Source organism: Gallinula chloropus (genome assembly GCF_964237585.1).
Source record: "Gallinula chloropus genome assembly, chromosome: 1".
NCBI lineage: Eukaryota > Metazoa > Chordata > Aves > Gruiformes > Rallidae > Gallinula > Gallinula chloropus.
The window spans coordinates 115,891,008-115,908,809 of NC_140085.1; the positions used below are offsets into that span (position 1 = coordinate 115,891,008).

Sequence of the window (17,802 nt, forward strand, 5' to 3'; positions counted from 1 at the left end):
AAGGAGGCAGATATGTGCCGTCTCTGGAATGTCACAGCCTCCCTAGTATTTATTTTCCATCTTTTTCAGGGAGCAGTTTTGAGCCCGCATTCTTTCTTTCTCCAGAAAGAAAGGAAAGGAGGAAAGGAACAATGGTAAACTTTGTATCGTAACCCTTATAAATTAAAAGTCATCTTAGCTTTGTTTTCTGCCATGCACAGAAATTGTAAAGCAGCTGTGTCCCGCAGGCAAATCTTGGGGAACTCACACATAGTCATTTAATCTGTAGCCGCTATGGGAAGCAGATGTCAGGGAAGAAGCATGGTTTCCCTTGTAGACAGTTGGTGGTCTATAGGAGGGAGCAGCCCGTCTTGCGCTGCCCGCCTGCGTCTGGTAAGGTGTCTCGTTCCCGCGACACTGGCTTGATGTGCACAGCAGAGCGCCGCCGAGGATCGTCAGAGACGCCGAGACGAAGCCAAGGTAAAGAGCTTGCCCTATCTCATACTTCATCCCGCTGGGAAGCACGGGGTTGTAGAAATCTGTAACCACATCGTTCGTGGTCCAAGAAACAGGTACCAGGCAAGCGAGACCGGCCAGGATGAAAACGATCCCCCCAGAGACGGCGATGGAGGCTTTGGCAGAAGTCCCCTTGGCACACCGCGTGCACTTCATACCGATGACAGCGATCACGCATGCCAGCACGGAAAGGACGCAGGAAATTACCATCATGGCACGGGCAGCTTGGAGGTCACGGGGCAGCGCCAGCTGGGAGCGGTGGACTTGGCACTGGTAGATGCCGGTGCTGTGCCAGACGCACTCCATCCACAGCCCTTTCATGTAGGCCACAGCTGTTATAATATTGGTGCCTACATGCGCCGTTCGCCACCAGTGTGGCAGAATAGTAGCAATTAATGTCCCAATTAGGCCGAGCAGGCTCAGGGAGAAGCCAAGTAACTGAACAGCCGAGCTTGCCATGTTAATGTTTGTCCTGCCTAGTTCCCTTAATAAACCACCTCCGCTTGAATTCCTTCGGAAAACACGGGCTTTTCTTGGAAGATATGCAGCTGTTTTACTTTGACACCTCCTGCTCTCCTAATAAAAGGTAATTGAGGGAAAAAGGAGTTAATTATTACCCAAATGCATTACCTCTCCGGCCAGTAAGGTGCATTCCAAGTGCAGTTAGTGCAATAATTAGCATAGTTATCGCTGTTAATCGTACTTTTGTGGAAGTAAGGGAAAAGTAAGCTTCCCTCTTCGCTTATATAAACAGTCTTCTGTTGCCCGCTGGGAAGAAAACTCAAGACAATTTATGAAATGGAAAAAAATATTTTAAATGCAAATATTCCTCTTCCCAGCAGACTCTTCAAAAAAACAAACATGATTTCCTTTCTAAAGCAAAGAATTAGCTAGTGTTAACACTTGGAATGAATGAGATTTATAAAGTAGGGAACTGAACGTTGCTTTACACGATGAAAACATTCCCAGAAGGTCATAGCAGGACTAGGAAAACAATAAGGGTGTATTTCCTCAAAGTAGGGAGCAAAGAGAGTGATTTAAAACCTGTGGAAGAGGATAACAAGTATTGGATTAAAGTCGCTTTCCTGACTTGCCAGTATTTCTTGAGGTTGCGTTTTAATAAAGCAACACAAAGGGGAATAATTTTCATTAGCCTCTGTGGAGTTTCAGCTTATGATTTTAGGTTGTGGGCAAAATGACAGCATGTGAAACCAGATGTACATCATGGAGCTTCTGAGGAGCAACACCTTCACAGTTTGGTCGCGTATAAATTCTAGCTGAAAAACAAGGAACAGTAACTCTTCCCTCTGTATAAATCGTAGATTAAATGGTCTTTTCCAATGACTGCCTTACAAGGTCTGTTATACATCATGCATTATGTGTGTGGGCAGAAACCTGATATTTTAATATATAAAATAACTGTTGCATCAAAATCCAACTCGGAATTCAGAAACAGAAACAAATTTAGTCTCCAGTTCTGCAAAAACCTATGCATGTGCTGAACGCATGTTTGTGGAAGAAAGCGTAAGTGTTTGCAGGACTGGGCCTTAGCAGGCAAAGGAAGGAAAACCATCTGGCCAAAGTAATGAAGACCATTAGAACAACAAAATAACACAGAGAGAGAAAAGTGAAAGCTGGTTTACATTCCCCTTATCTCACTAATGAGGCAGGAGTGCTTCATGTGAGCATCGGTGCCTGTATTTGCCTCCAGACCACTTTGTGGGCATGCACTGATCTCTGCATAGCGACAAGATGGGGCATCTCTGCCCACACCAACCAGAATCTGCCAAAAAAAAAGGAAAACAATTAAAAAGCATGGGGATTTTATGGGCTAGGCAAGTCAGCAGTGCAGGCTGAGTGCCTTGTACTTACCCACGTTCCTGTTCTGTTGTTTGGAGTGTGTCTGCCATGCACAAACATAGGATGGGGGAGAAATGCTATGTTGGTTGGACAGGATCTGCAGAGAAGCACCCAGCCCTCTAACTGGAAGGGAAGAGAAAAACCAAAGACTGGCTTTGTTTTAGCGTGGCTAGTTGTAGGAAGTCATTTTCCTAATGTTAGGGCTTTATGGCCTTCCAGCTACTCTGTACTTAATGCTTGAATGAAAACAACTGGGCTTATGTGGTTGTTAAAGTAATTCACCTACATTGCAAATTGTGGGACAAACGCAGCGGGTTTTATGTCAGAAATTGTTGTTCCAGGTGAATGCTAGAGGATCTCCCTGCGTTCTGCCAGGGATGACCAAGCTGCAGGTTTCTTTCTCTCTGCACATCATCTATCACTGAGTGTTGTGATGTGACGGGACACAGGTTAGGGTCAAGCATGGCACAGAGGACCACACCAAAAATAAGCAAATAGTTATCTCCAGCGGTACTCAACATTTGATTTCTGTTCCCATATGCTGGGAAAAAGCTCAAGAAGCCCTCAACGTGTGTTTGACTTCCAGATGATTTTGGTTTGGCTCACCCTTCTTAGACTACTCTCTGTTTCCCATGAGGAATATCACTGTTGTATCTAAGCATACCACACACCTTAGAAAAATTATGCTGGTGGTACCCTTGCAGCATCAGGGAGATCCAGGCATTGCTTTGGGGCACAGCAGGAGATCAGGGGACCTAACTGCCTCACACAGGAAATCTACGACCAAACTGGAAATGGAACTGGGGTCTTCCAGGCCCTAAACACACCACCAAATTTCACATCCCTGGTCTCTGCCTGGTCTGGTAGCACCCCCATGCCCCCACTCCCTTGGTATTTTTCCCTGTGGATGTTAAAAGGAGCCTGAGATTATACTCTACTGGATGACTCAGCCCACACATTATAGCCATATATTGCACACCTTTCCGAAGAGTGGCCTGGGTTACACTTGCATGTTTGCAAATAGGCTTTCAAGGTCAGGCATCACGCTTTGCAGCTAATCCCAGGGAGAACAGGGTATAAAAGGTAAATGTGATTTACACCACCAGTCATGGGAAATGGACTCCCAATTTAATGGAGGTCAGAATACTCCAGGGCTTGGCAGCAGCTATTTTTAGATGTCATTAAGGTGTTATTTTTAAACATTACCCATTAAGAGCCTTCTAATTTAAGAAAATGGTGTTAATTAGCCCCACTTGCTTGGCGTCATGTTTTCCATGTGCCTTTCTCAGCAGATGCCAGCTGCCCCTGGTGCTTCGTAAGGCTTTAACTACTGCAAACCAGCCTTCCCTTCCCTGCTTGCAAGTGGCAAAATCAGCAGTAACTTAACACATTTATCTCCAGGAACATCAACGGCCTTGTTAAAAAGTCTCACCTTACAGCTTTGTTCCTAATGGGTAAGGCAAGGAACGTAACCACCGCAGCGGGATCAGGTGAGCGGCCGGTTGGGTGTTTCTTGTGGGCTGACCTAGTTAAATGCAAGAACAAAAACAAGCCATATTTTTCCTGCATGGATTGTGTTTATGAATATATTTTTAGAAAGTGAATGAACCAGAGCCAGCCTTTGCAGGGCAGTGATGATGATGGCTGTCAGGGATAAAAGCTGATGAAAGTTGGTCAAATGTTGGCTTGCTTCTAAGAGGAGGCAGTAGTGTTACTGCCAGGTGCACGGCTGCCAGAGAAGGCAGGGAAGACTTTCACAAACCAAGCACACTGCTGAAATGGCTCATCTGCCTTTGGCATGTTCAGCCAGATGCTCACGTCTCATCTACATGAGATGCAAGCTTCTTCTTTCAGGGGTGTCTGTTTGCATGCCCTCTGGGGGCAACACCAACAGCCTCCTGGGATCTTGTCCAAGCCAATCACCTCGAATACTTCACTTTGTCTTCATCCTCTTGGTGCAATTCAGCTTGTACAAGTGAGAAGCTTTGAGCTGGTTGAACTGAACCCCTGCAGCAGACCTGCTTCGATGAGCATCATTATGTTCCTGCAGTACAGGGGGTGATGGAGCACAAAGCCGAGGCCTCATAACCGGGTAAAGAAGCAGCGTGTGTGCTTAGCCTTCATGACCTTCAAAGCTCATCTAAGCACTGAGTGATTGTAAAATGATGTGAAAATTTGTGAAGAGAAACTGCGAAACTCTTGAATTTCCTTGCTCTGCCAGCTCATGCCAGCTTTATTTTTATGAGCACAAGGGTGCATTTTTCCATACAAACTTTAGTTTTGCCTAATGCCTTTGTTCTACAGGAACAGCCATAGCTGGGATAAATCTTTGGTTGTGCTTTCCACTGGGCTGGATCACAGCTGCGTTAGCCTTGGGAGACATGGCTCCAATGTAAGCTCCAAATAAACATCAGAAACTGATGTCACTAATCTGGGTATTTACCCAGGATTAAATGACAGATGCATGTTTTACTGCTGTCTCTCTCATTGTTTCTCATTTTACTATTTCCCTACCCATATCGGTCTTACCCTTTTGTTTCTGCTCTTTCCAAGCCCTTTCTCCAGACCTGTGAATTGCTTCTTCTCATGCAGGCTATTGCTATGGTGCCTCTTGTTCCCTGGGCTGCAGATGGTCCTGCCAATGAATTTTTAATTCAGTAATTTCAATATTTCTCTGTGCACCCCTAAAACCCTATGTTTTTTACTTCAGTCCCTCAGATTACCTCAAAGCCACCACAAATCTGGCCATTTCAGCCTCTGCACGGGCAGTGATGTTGTGGTGGTGTCCTTTACAGCTGCAGACCAGCAGAGATTTAGACCTGGAGAACTCCCTGCTGTAGACCGCAGCTGAGCCAGGCCCTTAAGTATACACCCATTTTACGTGCTTTCTTAATCTGGCTCAGCCTGCATGATTAAGGTTGGGTCCATGTTTAAGTGCCAGCTGGATCAGAGCTTTGAGGTGTGCTCAGGTAGTAGGTTTGCCAGGTGGCGAGTGAAGTTACCCGCTCCAGCTCTGAATGCAGCCGTTTCCCCTCCCCAGGCCCTTTCTTTGCTAATGCCAATTTGTGTGTGGGTGTGGGTGGGTAGGTCTGAGGCTGGTAAGGCTTGCCAGGCTTTCAGCAAATTATTGTTATTATTATACCCCCCCCTTTATTTTTTTTTTAAAGAAGAGATCAGGAAATCAATAAAAGTTTGAAAGGCACATTGTAACCAACCCCGATCCCACACCCACTCCCACCCCCTCTCTGTGAAACAAGTCCTCGTGGCAAATGCTGACATGGATCACTGCAGCGCAGCTGCTGCTCCGCCAGATGTGCAGTTGGAGCCTTAACCCCTCCTCAGATCCACAAAGCCCACAGGACTTTGCCTGTGTGGCTCTGTTGGGTTGTAGCTGGCCTCGTCCTGCCTCGTTGTTTCCTCCTGCATGGACGGGATCCTTCTCACAAGTGGCAGGGAGACCTGCCTGCCCACTTTTTGGCAGTGGGTGATGTCTGCTGCCAGGGGCACTGCCATTGATTTCATGTCTTGTTCCCACCTGAGACAGGTCATACATTATCTCTACATTAAAATCATTTCACTTTCAAATAGTCTTGTATGGACCCCATATTTTTTTCCTGTCACAGAAGTATTTAACTTTTTGGTGTCTGTTATTTGGGGTCTTTCTAGAGGTGCAAACCAAAATGTTCATCTTGACCCTGAAATTACATAAAAGCCAACAGACCCGGAAAAAAAATGGAAAGCCCTCAAAGAAAAAAGGATCAGGTCCACATTTTGATCCCACATACTTTTAGTCTCCAAATTCTGGAGTCTTGTCACTTCGTTCCTCCAGATAGCTGAGGTAGGTACCTTCAGAGAGAGGTTTAGATCATCACTAGGATGAATCACCCCCAAGGGCTGCTACCTGCTTTTTTGCAGTTGGCCAAGGCAGATGGGAGGAGACAGGTCTCTTCACCGAGGTGCCCTATGCAGTGCTTGATCCCAGGCCTCAGGGGCAAGGACTGCAACATGAAGCAGTGTGCAGGGTGTGAATAGGCAGCAGGGTTAAGGGACAAAAGGGCAGCAACAGGAAATGGTATGTACATGTATACATATGTATAGGTATATATTTCCAGAGCTGTACATGAAGAAGGTATTTCAGAAATTGTTCAGTGGGACTAGACTTATCAAAAGAGTCCCATGATTTCAAGCAGCTTGGGGTTTGGATGCTTATCTTGAGAAACCTTCAAATCCTCAACTCTTCTCTATGGTAGTCAGATTGAAACTCCAAGAAATGGGAAACAGAATCGTTTCTCACCTCTATAACTGGGTTTCAGTGTCCGCCCATAAAACCTGCAGTATGGAAAAAATAATGGAAAGACAAAATCGTCTGAGAGCTAAACTGTGATTATGTTAAAATGATTGATGTGTTCAGACAGAGGGACACACGCCTATAGCTATTTGGCTGGCACATAAACAAAAGTGCTTGTGCTTGGACCACTCGCCACTCACGATTGCATTTTTTTACTGAATGTAGCCAAGGTTATTAGTTTTGAATGATAATAAACATCCACGATGTGGTAGGAGCTCCTCTGTATAGTATAACATAGAGGAGGATATGATGAATGACACATTTATAAAGTGTACTCCACATGCCATGTGGCTACTTAATTCTGCCCTATATTTATAGTATTAATGTCTTAAAAGACCATTGTAGCAAATATACACTATAAACCTGCATTTCTTTTCTGAAAGTCAATCCTTTCACTGAAACCAGTTTACTGAATCCAGGAGGTGTTTGCTTGCCTGTGGGACACTGCTAGATGACTCAGCTTAACGTGCTGGAAATAATGGGCTCTTTTCTTGCCTGGAAGAAACTCTGCTACAGTTATGTTACCTGTCTGGGTAATCTTAATTTGGATCCGTCTGCAGATGTACAAAGATTGTGAAGTATTGTATATGTACCTGATTAAAAAAGCCCTTTTTCCTTAAGAGCTGTCGTGGCAGCTAAAACAACTGCACTGCCATTCACTTGCTGCTCCCCACCTCAGCAGGATAGGGGAGAGAACCAAAAAGAAAGGAAGGTAAAACTCATGGGTTGAGAAAAATACAGTTCAATAGGACAGAAAAGGATGATGATGATAAAAGAATAAACAAAACAATTGATGCACATCACAATTACTGACCAGCCGAAGCTGGTGCTCAGCTAGTTCCTAAGCCATGCTGTCTTTCAGCCCACCCTCAGTTATGCACATAGCATGGCATCGTATGGTATGATATACCCCTTTGGCCAGCTTGGGTCATCTGTCCTGGCTGTGTCCCCTCCCAGCTTCTTGGGCATCCTGCCACTCCACCACCTCGTTGACAGGCCAGTACAAGAAGTTTCTTGGCAACAACCAAAGTATCAGTGTGTTATCAAGTCTACTCTAATCTGAAGTCCCAAATACAGCACTACATCAACTGCTAGGAAAAAAATTTATCCCAGGTGAAACCAGGACAAAATCCCATTTTTTGGGCTGGAGGAATGGGCTGTATTTGGGAAAGAGGGATGAACAAGGCCACTGTTGGGGTTGTTTTATCCCCATTATTCCAAAAGGTCCTGAGGTGCGTTGGGCAAATCACAGGTGCCAGATTTCATTCTCTGGGGCTACCAAATATGACAAGCATAACAATTAAGAAATCCAGTGGGAGATGGGACAAGGTAATGTGCTATGAAATTCTCTGTACTTTGAAAATCAGATATGTGATTCCATTTACCAAGCACTGGCTGATATTTTTGATCATTTTGGCTTTTCTTCTCCACATGCAAAATGTAAAAAACTTCAACTGAAGGTTATTTCATCAATATTTGAGATACTGATTGTTTCACAGTGAGACCACAAAGCCACTGCTCTAAAATTAGTATAGCATTTTCTTGCAAGATAATATACAGGGAAAAGGCAAGATAAGCGTTTATCTCAGTATTTATGCATGGTATTGGTACACAAAAATACAGATATGTGGGAAGCAAAACTAATTGTTTCTGTACAAGTGCCTTTGCGGACTCTTTTCTTCCAGAATAAAAGCAGCGTAATCAACATCAGAAAGTCTCCTCCAAAGCCTTGTGTTGGAAACAACCATATCCATTTTTGGAACACGATCTGCTGGAACCAAGGGAAGTCTGCGTAGGCTGGCCTTTTATCGGGCCCTCAGATTAAAGGCCACCACATCTGCAGAAAGGGTTGCAGCCGGAATGACGCAGAACTTACGGGGGGCTCTGAGCCCTGGAGGATTCCTGTCTGCAAGTGTGAGCTGGTAAATTAATCGTTGCCCAGTCAGATTACAAAAGCCTAACGGCTAAATCAGTGTATTTATTACCTGGGAATACTGTGAGATGATGGAGCTATTTTAGACCGAAGGCCAGAAGCCCTTGGGCAAAGCTCTGAGCTAGCATAAATCCATGCACTGTCACTCAGTGAAGAGAATGAAGCAGTACCATTTTACACTGGCATGGCATTTGGGTTCTGGGAACTTGGGAGGCAGAGGTTTTGAGCTCTGTCCCCCATTTGCACGTGTGGAACATGCTGGCTACCTATCATATCCGAGTTACTATAATTTATGATCGGAGACGGTTGTGCTTGCAGAGCCTGCCAGTTGCACAAGCATTTCCCTCCAGCTTATTCTTGGGTGATTTTGCCCAGTCAGTTCTTAAATGGCTCAAGTCTTTCAGTTTCCAACATTTCCTGTGGCCAACTGCTCTACAGTCTGCTACACTTCGCAGTTCAGAAATATGCTTTGAGCGCCAAACTAAATTCTCCTGCTCTTTCTCCCAGCCATATTTCATTGAATCAGCCTAAACAAATGACCTCGTTAATGTGTGTGCCCTGCAAACACCTATTGAAACCTACCATGCCTTTTTACTTTCCGTGTCTTACCTGGGCTCTCCCACTTCTGCCTCTCACTCTCGTGTTGTTTACATTACTTAATAATGCTTAAAATAGTTTTCAGCCCAATTTGATTTCATCTTTGTTGCAAGGCTTTGTGATGTATTGCACTTTATGCTGTCTTTGCCTCTGCAGCTATTACGCAAACTGACCTCAGAAAGGGATCGTACTACTCAGACTAGTACCGACCTTCTCATTGCAATATCTTTGTGCTTATTGCTCCTGGTCAGCACTAACCTTTGATGCTGGTGGTTTGAGAAACTCCTTCCAAATAGAATCGTAGAATCTTAAAATTGTCTTGGTTGGAAGGGACCCTTTAGATCACCAAGACCAACCACCAGCCTAACCTTCCACCCACTATTAAACACTACTAATAGTTCCCTTACTTTGTCAAAGACCAAAATCAAATGTACTGGGCTGCCACTAGCATCATCTGGTAGGTGTCAGCATCTTCCTCTTTCTCAGGATTGCTGATGGCTTTGCAGAGGCGATGGCTGGCAGTGCAGCCAGCCCTCCCCTCCCGACCCCCTGCCTCCAGGCTCAGTCCTGGGGGGGTTAGCGGTCCTGCACAGAGAGGCCGGTGCTCTCTCATTGAAAGATCTAAGGGAGAAAATATGTGCCACCACAAAACCTGAAACAAGATCTGGGCTGCCATGCTTCACTCAGCAGCCACAAAGCAGAGGGAGGAGGGGGAAAGGGAAGGCCATTTGTTGGATCTAAGCTAAGCTGCCCAGAGTCAGCAAGATGACTCCCCGTGACTTTCATCCACACAGACTCGGGGCACATTTCACCTCTCCCTTCTGCCCCTCTCTCAGCCTGGTAAACTTTCATCCCAATCACCCACAAACACATGTGCATTCCCAGTCCGCTGACATTTTCCATTTGTTTGCCTTTTTTGATTCCCATGTTTCCCCAGGAAGACTCCTAGACAGAAATATGAGCAGTCTATATGCCAGTCTATACGAGCATTCCTATATGCCTGCATATATATTGCACAAACTGCACCTAGCCTTGGGGAAAGGCTGGCACAAGGTTGGTGGCACCTGCATTGCCTTCAGGGTCCGCATGAACACAGTGCAGCTTTGGTGCCACTTGCCCAGCTTTGGCAGACCCCAAGGGGGTGACTGGCAATGCTTCTGTAACTGCACTTCTGGACAGACTTTTGACAGCCCCAGATCAATGACCAAAATTCCCCATTCTAGCTTATACAATATTTGGGAGCACAGAAGGCATCTCTGAGAACAGGTTTGCACTCACTCGTGTTGGTGTAAATGGAGAGCAGCTTCTCCAGAGTCCATCCCAACAGGGATGATGCATCAGGATCAAACCCAACACAAAAGATTTTCTTCTCCCTTAGGTGTCTGCCTTAACTTTGGGCTTGCAACACACTTGTGGAGATTTTTACATAAAGCCTGAGGTCCTCACGCTTGCATACCTTACCGGGAGACGTATTTTATTTCCAGGCTGGCTAAGTTCCATTAATAAGCAAGCTGACAGCAGAGTAACAGAGAGCTCAAGATGCTCGTGACTTCCTGCACAACACCCGTGGCACTCGATGTAACATAAAAAAATGGGGAAGCACTGAGTTCAAAGTGCCATTTTTCCTTTGAGCTGAGCATGTGTGGGACTCCGCACTTTGACCTGTATTTGCTTTGGTAGCTACATCTTTGGTCACATGTGAATTTCTCCCTGCATCTTTGACACTTACATTTGTCTTTCAGGACGACATTGGAACAAATAAGACCATTGACCACAAACTCATTCGTCTTTCCTGTAGCTCTCAGAGTGCGCTGTAATTATTTAACTTCTTAAAACTTTCACACTCTTACAACTCTCATAAAGTAGTTATTTAACTCTTGATATTTTCTCCCCAGCTGTGATGATTTAATCTAGCCTGGGTTTTGAAAGACTCAGCCAGGAAAATCCCAGAGCGCAATACAGCTCATTTATAAGGATCAACGTTTCTGCAGTACCAAGCCTGCGCTGCACTCTACATCTGTCTTATCTAAACACGACCATCACACTGTATTTAGGTTTTCATGGTAAGTTAAACCACGACACGTAGATTTGAGAAAGTCATACATCTGGCCTGGAAAGATCATTCTGTATTTTAAACATTTTGCGGAACAGCTCCGTATTATTAATTCAGGTAGAGCACATTTGTTACGGGAGGTTTAGTTCTCTTGCCAGCAAGGGGGAAGCACTGCGGTCTTTTTACCACAGAAGTTCTTCTCAAAAAAAAACCACACCACCCCCACCCCCCCCCCCCAAAATTAAGTCAGTTCCTTAACTACATAAATCATAACCTTTCATAAATATCATTAAACTATTCTGATGTGAGAACTGTGTTATAACACAGGTGAAATTCCCTTTCTTTTCCAGTGATAACTTTCACCTGTAAGTGAGAAAAAAGCCAAAATAACTCAGCAACACAACAGTGACATTTTATGTTTCAAAACCAAGCCCTCTGAATTCCGAAGCCAGGAAATTCTTACGATTAAGATGCCTCTTACAGACATTAAATATGCAATATAGTTTATGTTGCTTATTAATGGTCAACAGGAATACTTTAAAGTTTATATTTAACATAGAAATTGCAAGTATAAACTTCTCCCACTACATATATTTGCTATTGCTGAGCTAACATTGAAAGACACGTACTAACTTTTTAAATTTCCTGACTTTTATGATTGCTCAATTTTGCAACCTTAACATTATTTTGAAAGTAGGATTGTGTAAAATTTTCCCCAAGAGACTGAGAACTATGTGCCTTTGAAACATTGCATTTCTGTAGCTAATTTCCCCGGTTTTGTTGTGTTGGGGCTTTTTTTCCAACTGAAATTCTCGCAGACGGGAGCAAAATTGAAGGACCTCAACAATAATCAAGTGTATTTCTAGTACCCTGGTGCCTTAACTTTTCTGCATTTGCTGGGTGTTTGTTCTAAGGTGCAGGTGTACATCTGCTACGGATCACAGCCCTGTCCAAGAAAGCACTTGACATCACTAGAAGCACTCACATGCCTAAGGTGAAGCACGTGCTTATGTGCTTTCCCGGATTGGGGAATATCTTTGGAGATATTTAAACTTGAAAGGAAATTGAATTTAATTTTCCTATCGATGCATGTGGGATTTAAACAGGTGACAAATTACATCTAATGGCTGCTAGCATGCATATTCCCTGAATGTGAGTGGGAAATGAATCCTTTCTGTCTACACGGAATCATAAAGTAGCATAATAAGTAAGAGAAACTGTGTGCATTTAAAACAGGTCCTATCCAGCTCGTTTGGATAGTTCAAGGATTTGTCTCTGTGCCCACTGCTGGCTGGTTTTCTGGGGGTGAGTGGATGGCGGGAGCTTTTTTAATAGCTGGTCTTTCTAGGTGAAAATTTCCCCCTTGTGAGGGGGCTTAGCAGACCTGCACAATATTTAAACCCCCTTAAACAGGATTAAGCAGTGTCTGAAGGCTAACACTGGCTCTCCACAGTCAGATGGCTTTTTACCCCTCGTCAGCTGAACATGAAACCTGAAAGCAAAGGAAGGGCAGTGCCAATTCGGATGAACCACAGCGCGGTGCAGTGCCAGCAGGCACCCGCTTCTCACATCGTATGTTGTCCTCTTCCCCTTGCAGCAGGAAGGGACCAGACACCCGACGCCTCTCTGTGATGAGCTGTTTTATTACTGGCCTGAAATGACATATGGCTTTACGCTTAGAGCAGATGTGTTAATCGCAGGAAGTCACCTATACGAATACGACTGAGAGCTGCAGTGGAAAACCGGCATCTTTTTAAACAAGGGCAAATCCTTTGTGCTACAAGGAGCACAAAACCTTTTGGAAGCAAAAGGCTTTCGAAGGGCTCAGCAGCATCCAGGAGAAAATGATTCACACTGCTGGTAGCTGGGTTTGCAAAAATATATACAATGAAGGGTTTATTTAATTTGGAAAGCACTGGGTGATGCAGGTTTGTTTCCTTTGAATATGTGTCTTCCTAAGCCATGTGCCAGCACCTTTTCCTGCATTGATGAAGGCATCCCATTTAGGTGTTGAAAGGAACAGGAGACACTTTTACTGGGTTCCAAAGAATGGGAAATACCATTCCATAGGTTTATTTTTCATTCATTTAGGTGCCGTCCGGTTGATGGCTGCAGATGCCTCTGTAAATATCTGCAAAGGAGGAACCTTTCGGGAACCAGAGGCTGCTGATACACTGAGCCCAGCAGCCAGAGCCAATGGAAATAGACCAAATGTTCTCTATCTCTGTTTTCTTTTCTTTCTTGTTCTAATGTAGCCACAGATTCTTTCCCCTGGCTCAGAGGTGAGGCTGTGGTGCCAGCAGCCCACAGCCAGCATTGCCTTGAGTAGAATGGAAGGTCTACACGGGGAGGGCACGGTGGCCAGGATCCTCCTGTCCCTGAGAACAGCAGTGCCCTCTCAGCCCTCCCGTAGCCATCTGCACTTCGGGAAGCAGCAGAGGTGACTCCACCTTTTCCCAGGGAAGGGAAAGTAACCTCCAGTGTTCCAGGTGCCATGGGGCTGGCTAGTGAGAAAGCCAGAGATGTTGGCAGCTCCTTAAGACAAAGGCAATAAAAGCCATGCATGGCCCTTGGAAGGCATGCCACAGTCAGAGTAAGGAATGCTTTTTTTTCCCTTTTGTCAAACTAAAAGATTTTAAGACCTTTCACTTCTTTCTTTATTTTTTTTAAAGGAGGAAAAAAATACCCTAACAAAGCAGCAACCCCTCTCTCTCTACAGTCTCTCCCTGCCCCACAAAATGGAGGCATTGTTTCCAAGCTGCGTGTCCCTGCGTGCAACATGTTTGTCTATGTTTGCAGTTATTTGCAGTGTCAGCTATTACAATGACTCAAGGATTTGACCATTACAGCATCACTGTCTTATTAGTATTACTGGTCTCTTAATACCATTTCCAAGCTGGCAATACACTTTTCAGAGGCAGCCACATCTTCAGAGGAGTTTATCACTGCCCATTACAGAGATGGAAAAAGCCACATGCTAGTCTGACTGAGACTAACACAGCAATTAACCCGACAGTGCTTCCTTGATGCAGCGATTCGTAATGATGAAAGCTCCAGACCTGCTGGCTCCAAGGAGTTACTTTTACTGTATCAACTTTTCACATGTAATAAAAAGTATAGCCACATGAGAAAGTGAACTTTATCTGTGTACCCCCAGGTTTCAGAGAGTAAAAGACTTCTAAACCAAGTGATGTGATTAGGAGAAATAAGGAAATGAAATCACTTAATGGGAATGTGCAGTGCATAGAAAGAATCAATAAATAGTTCCCAGGAGTTATCAAGGGCTGTTTAATGCTTTTTGGACCTCAACTATATAATCCCTACCCTCTCTGGTTTTTTGGTTGTCCATTCTACCACACATCACTGGAATATCTCGCATCCTATGAAGATCACAGCAGCTGCTCAGCCCCAGGATGCAAGGTACGATAAAAGGGTCAAGTTTTCTTTACATTACATATCAGATTCTCCATGAGAACTCTCTGGCTCTTCACAAAGGCTTTAAAGGCCTATTAAGGATATGAATATAAGCCTCTTTCCTCTCACACAATCTTACCTTCCTTTTCCTGGGGTTCAATGTATACTATAGAATAATTATCCTCCAGAACCGCCCAGTAGCAGTAGTTCACAGGGATGCTGATAGATAAAGCAGTGCAGTACAATGGGCTGTACAGCTGGTGAATCATTTTAAAAAGTAGTTATTGCAAAAGGGAAAGGAGGTAATAAAAGCCTATAGGCCCTGTTGGTGACATCTGTGTGACCTTGCTGTGACTAACATCTGACTCTGTCCCTACATGTTTCCTGACTTACCTACCTGGGTACCTTTCACTACACGAATGGGACATATAAACAAGCATAGAAAACTGTCAGCCTGAATTCAGCACCCACTGAAGTTACCATTCACTTGAGTGAGTCCTGGGCCAAGATTTTAACTCTGGGTGGTGTCAAATTATTCTCCCGTCCCTGTTGACAGCAATAGGCTCTCAGAGGACCTGATCAGCAGGGTGAATGCCAGCTGACCTCAGATGATGAAAAACTCAGAGACAAAGAAACGAAGGACATCTCATTGGCTAGCAGATGATTTTAATACCGGGTAGTGTTAAGCAACATCAGTCTTCACCCTTTTTTGTTTGGTGATGTCTACCTGAGCTGAGGAAGGGACAACAGCAACCAGAAATGCATGTTAACTCGTGCCTCTCAACTCCTTTCACATGGCGAGGACTCTTTCATTGCAACATCTTAGTTTTGACCCTTAACAGCACCATATGTTTAGCCAGGAGAATGGTCTGTCTATGGATATTTATCATTGCTGGAGAAAGTGCAAATGCTTTCATGTGGGCAAAAGTCCTTGTTCTGGCAGAAGTGAGAGAAGGGCTTCAGGTTTGGCCCATTCTCCTGAAGATCAAAAGAGATTATCTGTGAAATGGAAAAAGGTTTACCAGATACTGCAAACCCTCCATCCAATTTTGATCTGCCTGAATTCTGAAGTCAGGATATCACTACACCTGGCAATTCTGTGCACTATCAGTAGGATTTGGTGATGGGATGGCATCTATATATGAAGACACATAATTTTGGTGATTTAGATTGTGGTTTAGATCTAGTTTATGCCTTAAGTGTGTATCTCAATATACAACACTGTCTTCACACAAGTTTTTCTCATTCTTTGGCTCAAAAAATTATGTTTTATGGAGGAATTAAAAAAAATAATATTGAGTTAGATCAAAGGTCCATCCCCTCCTGTGTCTGTCCCAGTAGTGCCAATAGCTGAGGTTTAGGAAAGAGAGCAAAAATATATAGCATTGCTTTTCCACAATACTGTTCTTGCAAGCTGATGATCACAGATTTCTTGACCTGGAAATGTTATCTTTGTGTTTCACCTTCATGGCTTTTCCTTTCATTATTCTGTCTAATTACTTTTTAGAAGTGTGTGATAGAATGACAGAATCATTTGGGTTGGAAAAGACCTATGATCTTAAGATCATTGAGTCCAACTGTAAACCCAACACTGCCACGTCCACTGCTAAACCAGGACCCTTTTTGAACCCAAGCAAGAGTTTCATTTCAAGTGTTCTGTGAAAGAGTGCAAAGCACTTTTTTTTTCAATACTTTGAACCTGCTATGTCATAGTTTCATAGTATGCCCCCTTCTTCCTTTATTAGGATTCCCTATTTAATGTATCTGTGCCACTCATGACCTTGTAGTATAGATGCAGCTGTGAGGACAATCCAAAACCACAGAGTTCAGAGCTACATGACACCAGGACATATGAAATGGTTTGGCTTTTCATAGTGAAGCTGCATTTCCACCTATTTCCATATTCCACCATTTTCTACCTATGCAACCTGCAGTTCTCAGCATAATAAAACATAACAAGCAAGAGTTCTTGGCAAATGAAGGTAAGTTATTTAATGCCTGTTGAGAATCTGTCCCCATATGTTTAATAAATGCTTTCATTCAATAAATGTATACTCAGCTTTAAGAAACATAGAAAACTACAGGTTTTTTGCATCAAGTGCCAAGATAATAATAATCTGGCAAGTAACTGTTTACTCAAAGTAGTAAAAGGCCGGTGAAGCCAAGACTCCCTGTTACCACTATAATAATAATTATTTGCTGGTGACCACCAGTCTTCAGTGAAAATTTCTGGTATTTTTCAATTTTTGCTAAGTGCCAGGTGACTCGGGGTCCAGCTCTGTTGCTCTTTCTCCCACTGAGCTTTATCTGATTGCAAATTAGCCTCAGAAGACCTGAGTCGAAGCAAAAAATGACTCGTGCTAGGGAACAGCAGCAGAATCTGATCCTGTGTTGCCGGTCTCTAAATGATTTTTGAGTAGCTGGCACCAAGGCTTTACATATATCTTTAAAATGCTGGAGGTCTGGGTTTATTACCGAACATTGTTTTAAAAAAGACATGTGTTATTTCTATTAGATTCTGTTTGTGAGAACTACATATTCTTAGGCTGAATACTGCAACTTCTGAAACAAAAAGCAAATGACAAATTCAGACTTCTGGAATTGTGTAACTTCCACTGAGAAAATAACCCTGAAACCTCACCAGCCACATCTGTGTATATCACCATTCAATTATTACCAGTTTACTAGACTGCAGGTTATTTTGCTTTACACCCAATGGCCCAGCGGTGGGGGGAGTGGGGTGAAGTCCTTATTGACAATCAGTGACATGGGGAAAAAGTTAAATCAATAAAATGAAAAATTATCTGACAATAATTGCAGTTGCAAGGCTTGCTTCTGGGCACACCATGAAAGCAGTCTGAACTTAAACCCCCTGTTACTATACTGCCCTATTTCAGCTGTAGAGCAATCTGCTTTGGTCCTGGGAGTACTAGATGCTGAAATCACTTTTTGGAAAAAAATCCCACACTAAAAATACTCTAAAAGCAAAAATTTGAGAAGGATGTTGCTTGACTCGATTTTCATGACTGTGGACCTCATTTGCAGAGAGGAACCACAGACAGAGTCACACCTGTGAGAGAGAAAAAGAAATTTCTCCTTACC

At 43.8% G+C, this 17,802-nt stretch overlaps 1 protein-coding gene across 1 annotated transcript; it reads right to left on the minus strand.

The window, feature by feature from the left end:
- Positions 1 to 243: 243 nt before the first annotated feature.
- Positions 244 to 954, minus strand: CLDN14 (claudin 14; the record flags this gene model as incomplete). The annotated part of the gene is made up of 1 exon (XM_084274016.1): positions 244 to 954. The coding sequence occupies one exon, from the start codon at positions 952 to 954 to the stop codon at positions 244 to 246; it is 711 nt and encodes a 236-aa protein (XP_084130142.1).
- Positions 955 to 17,802: the final 16,848 nt, after the last annotated feature.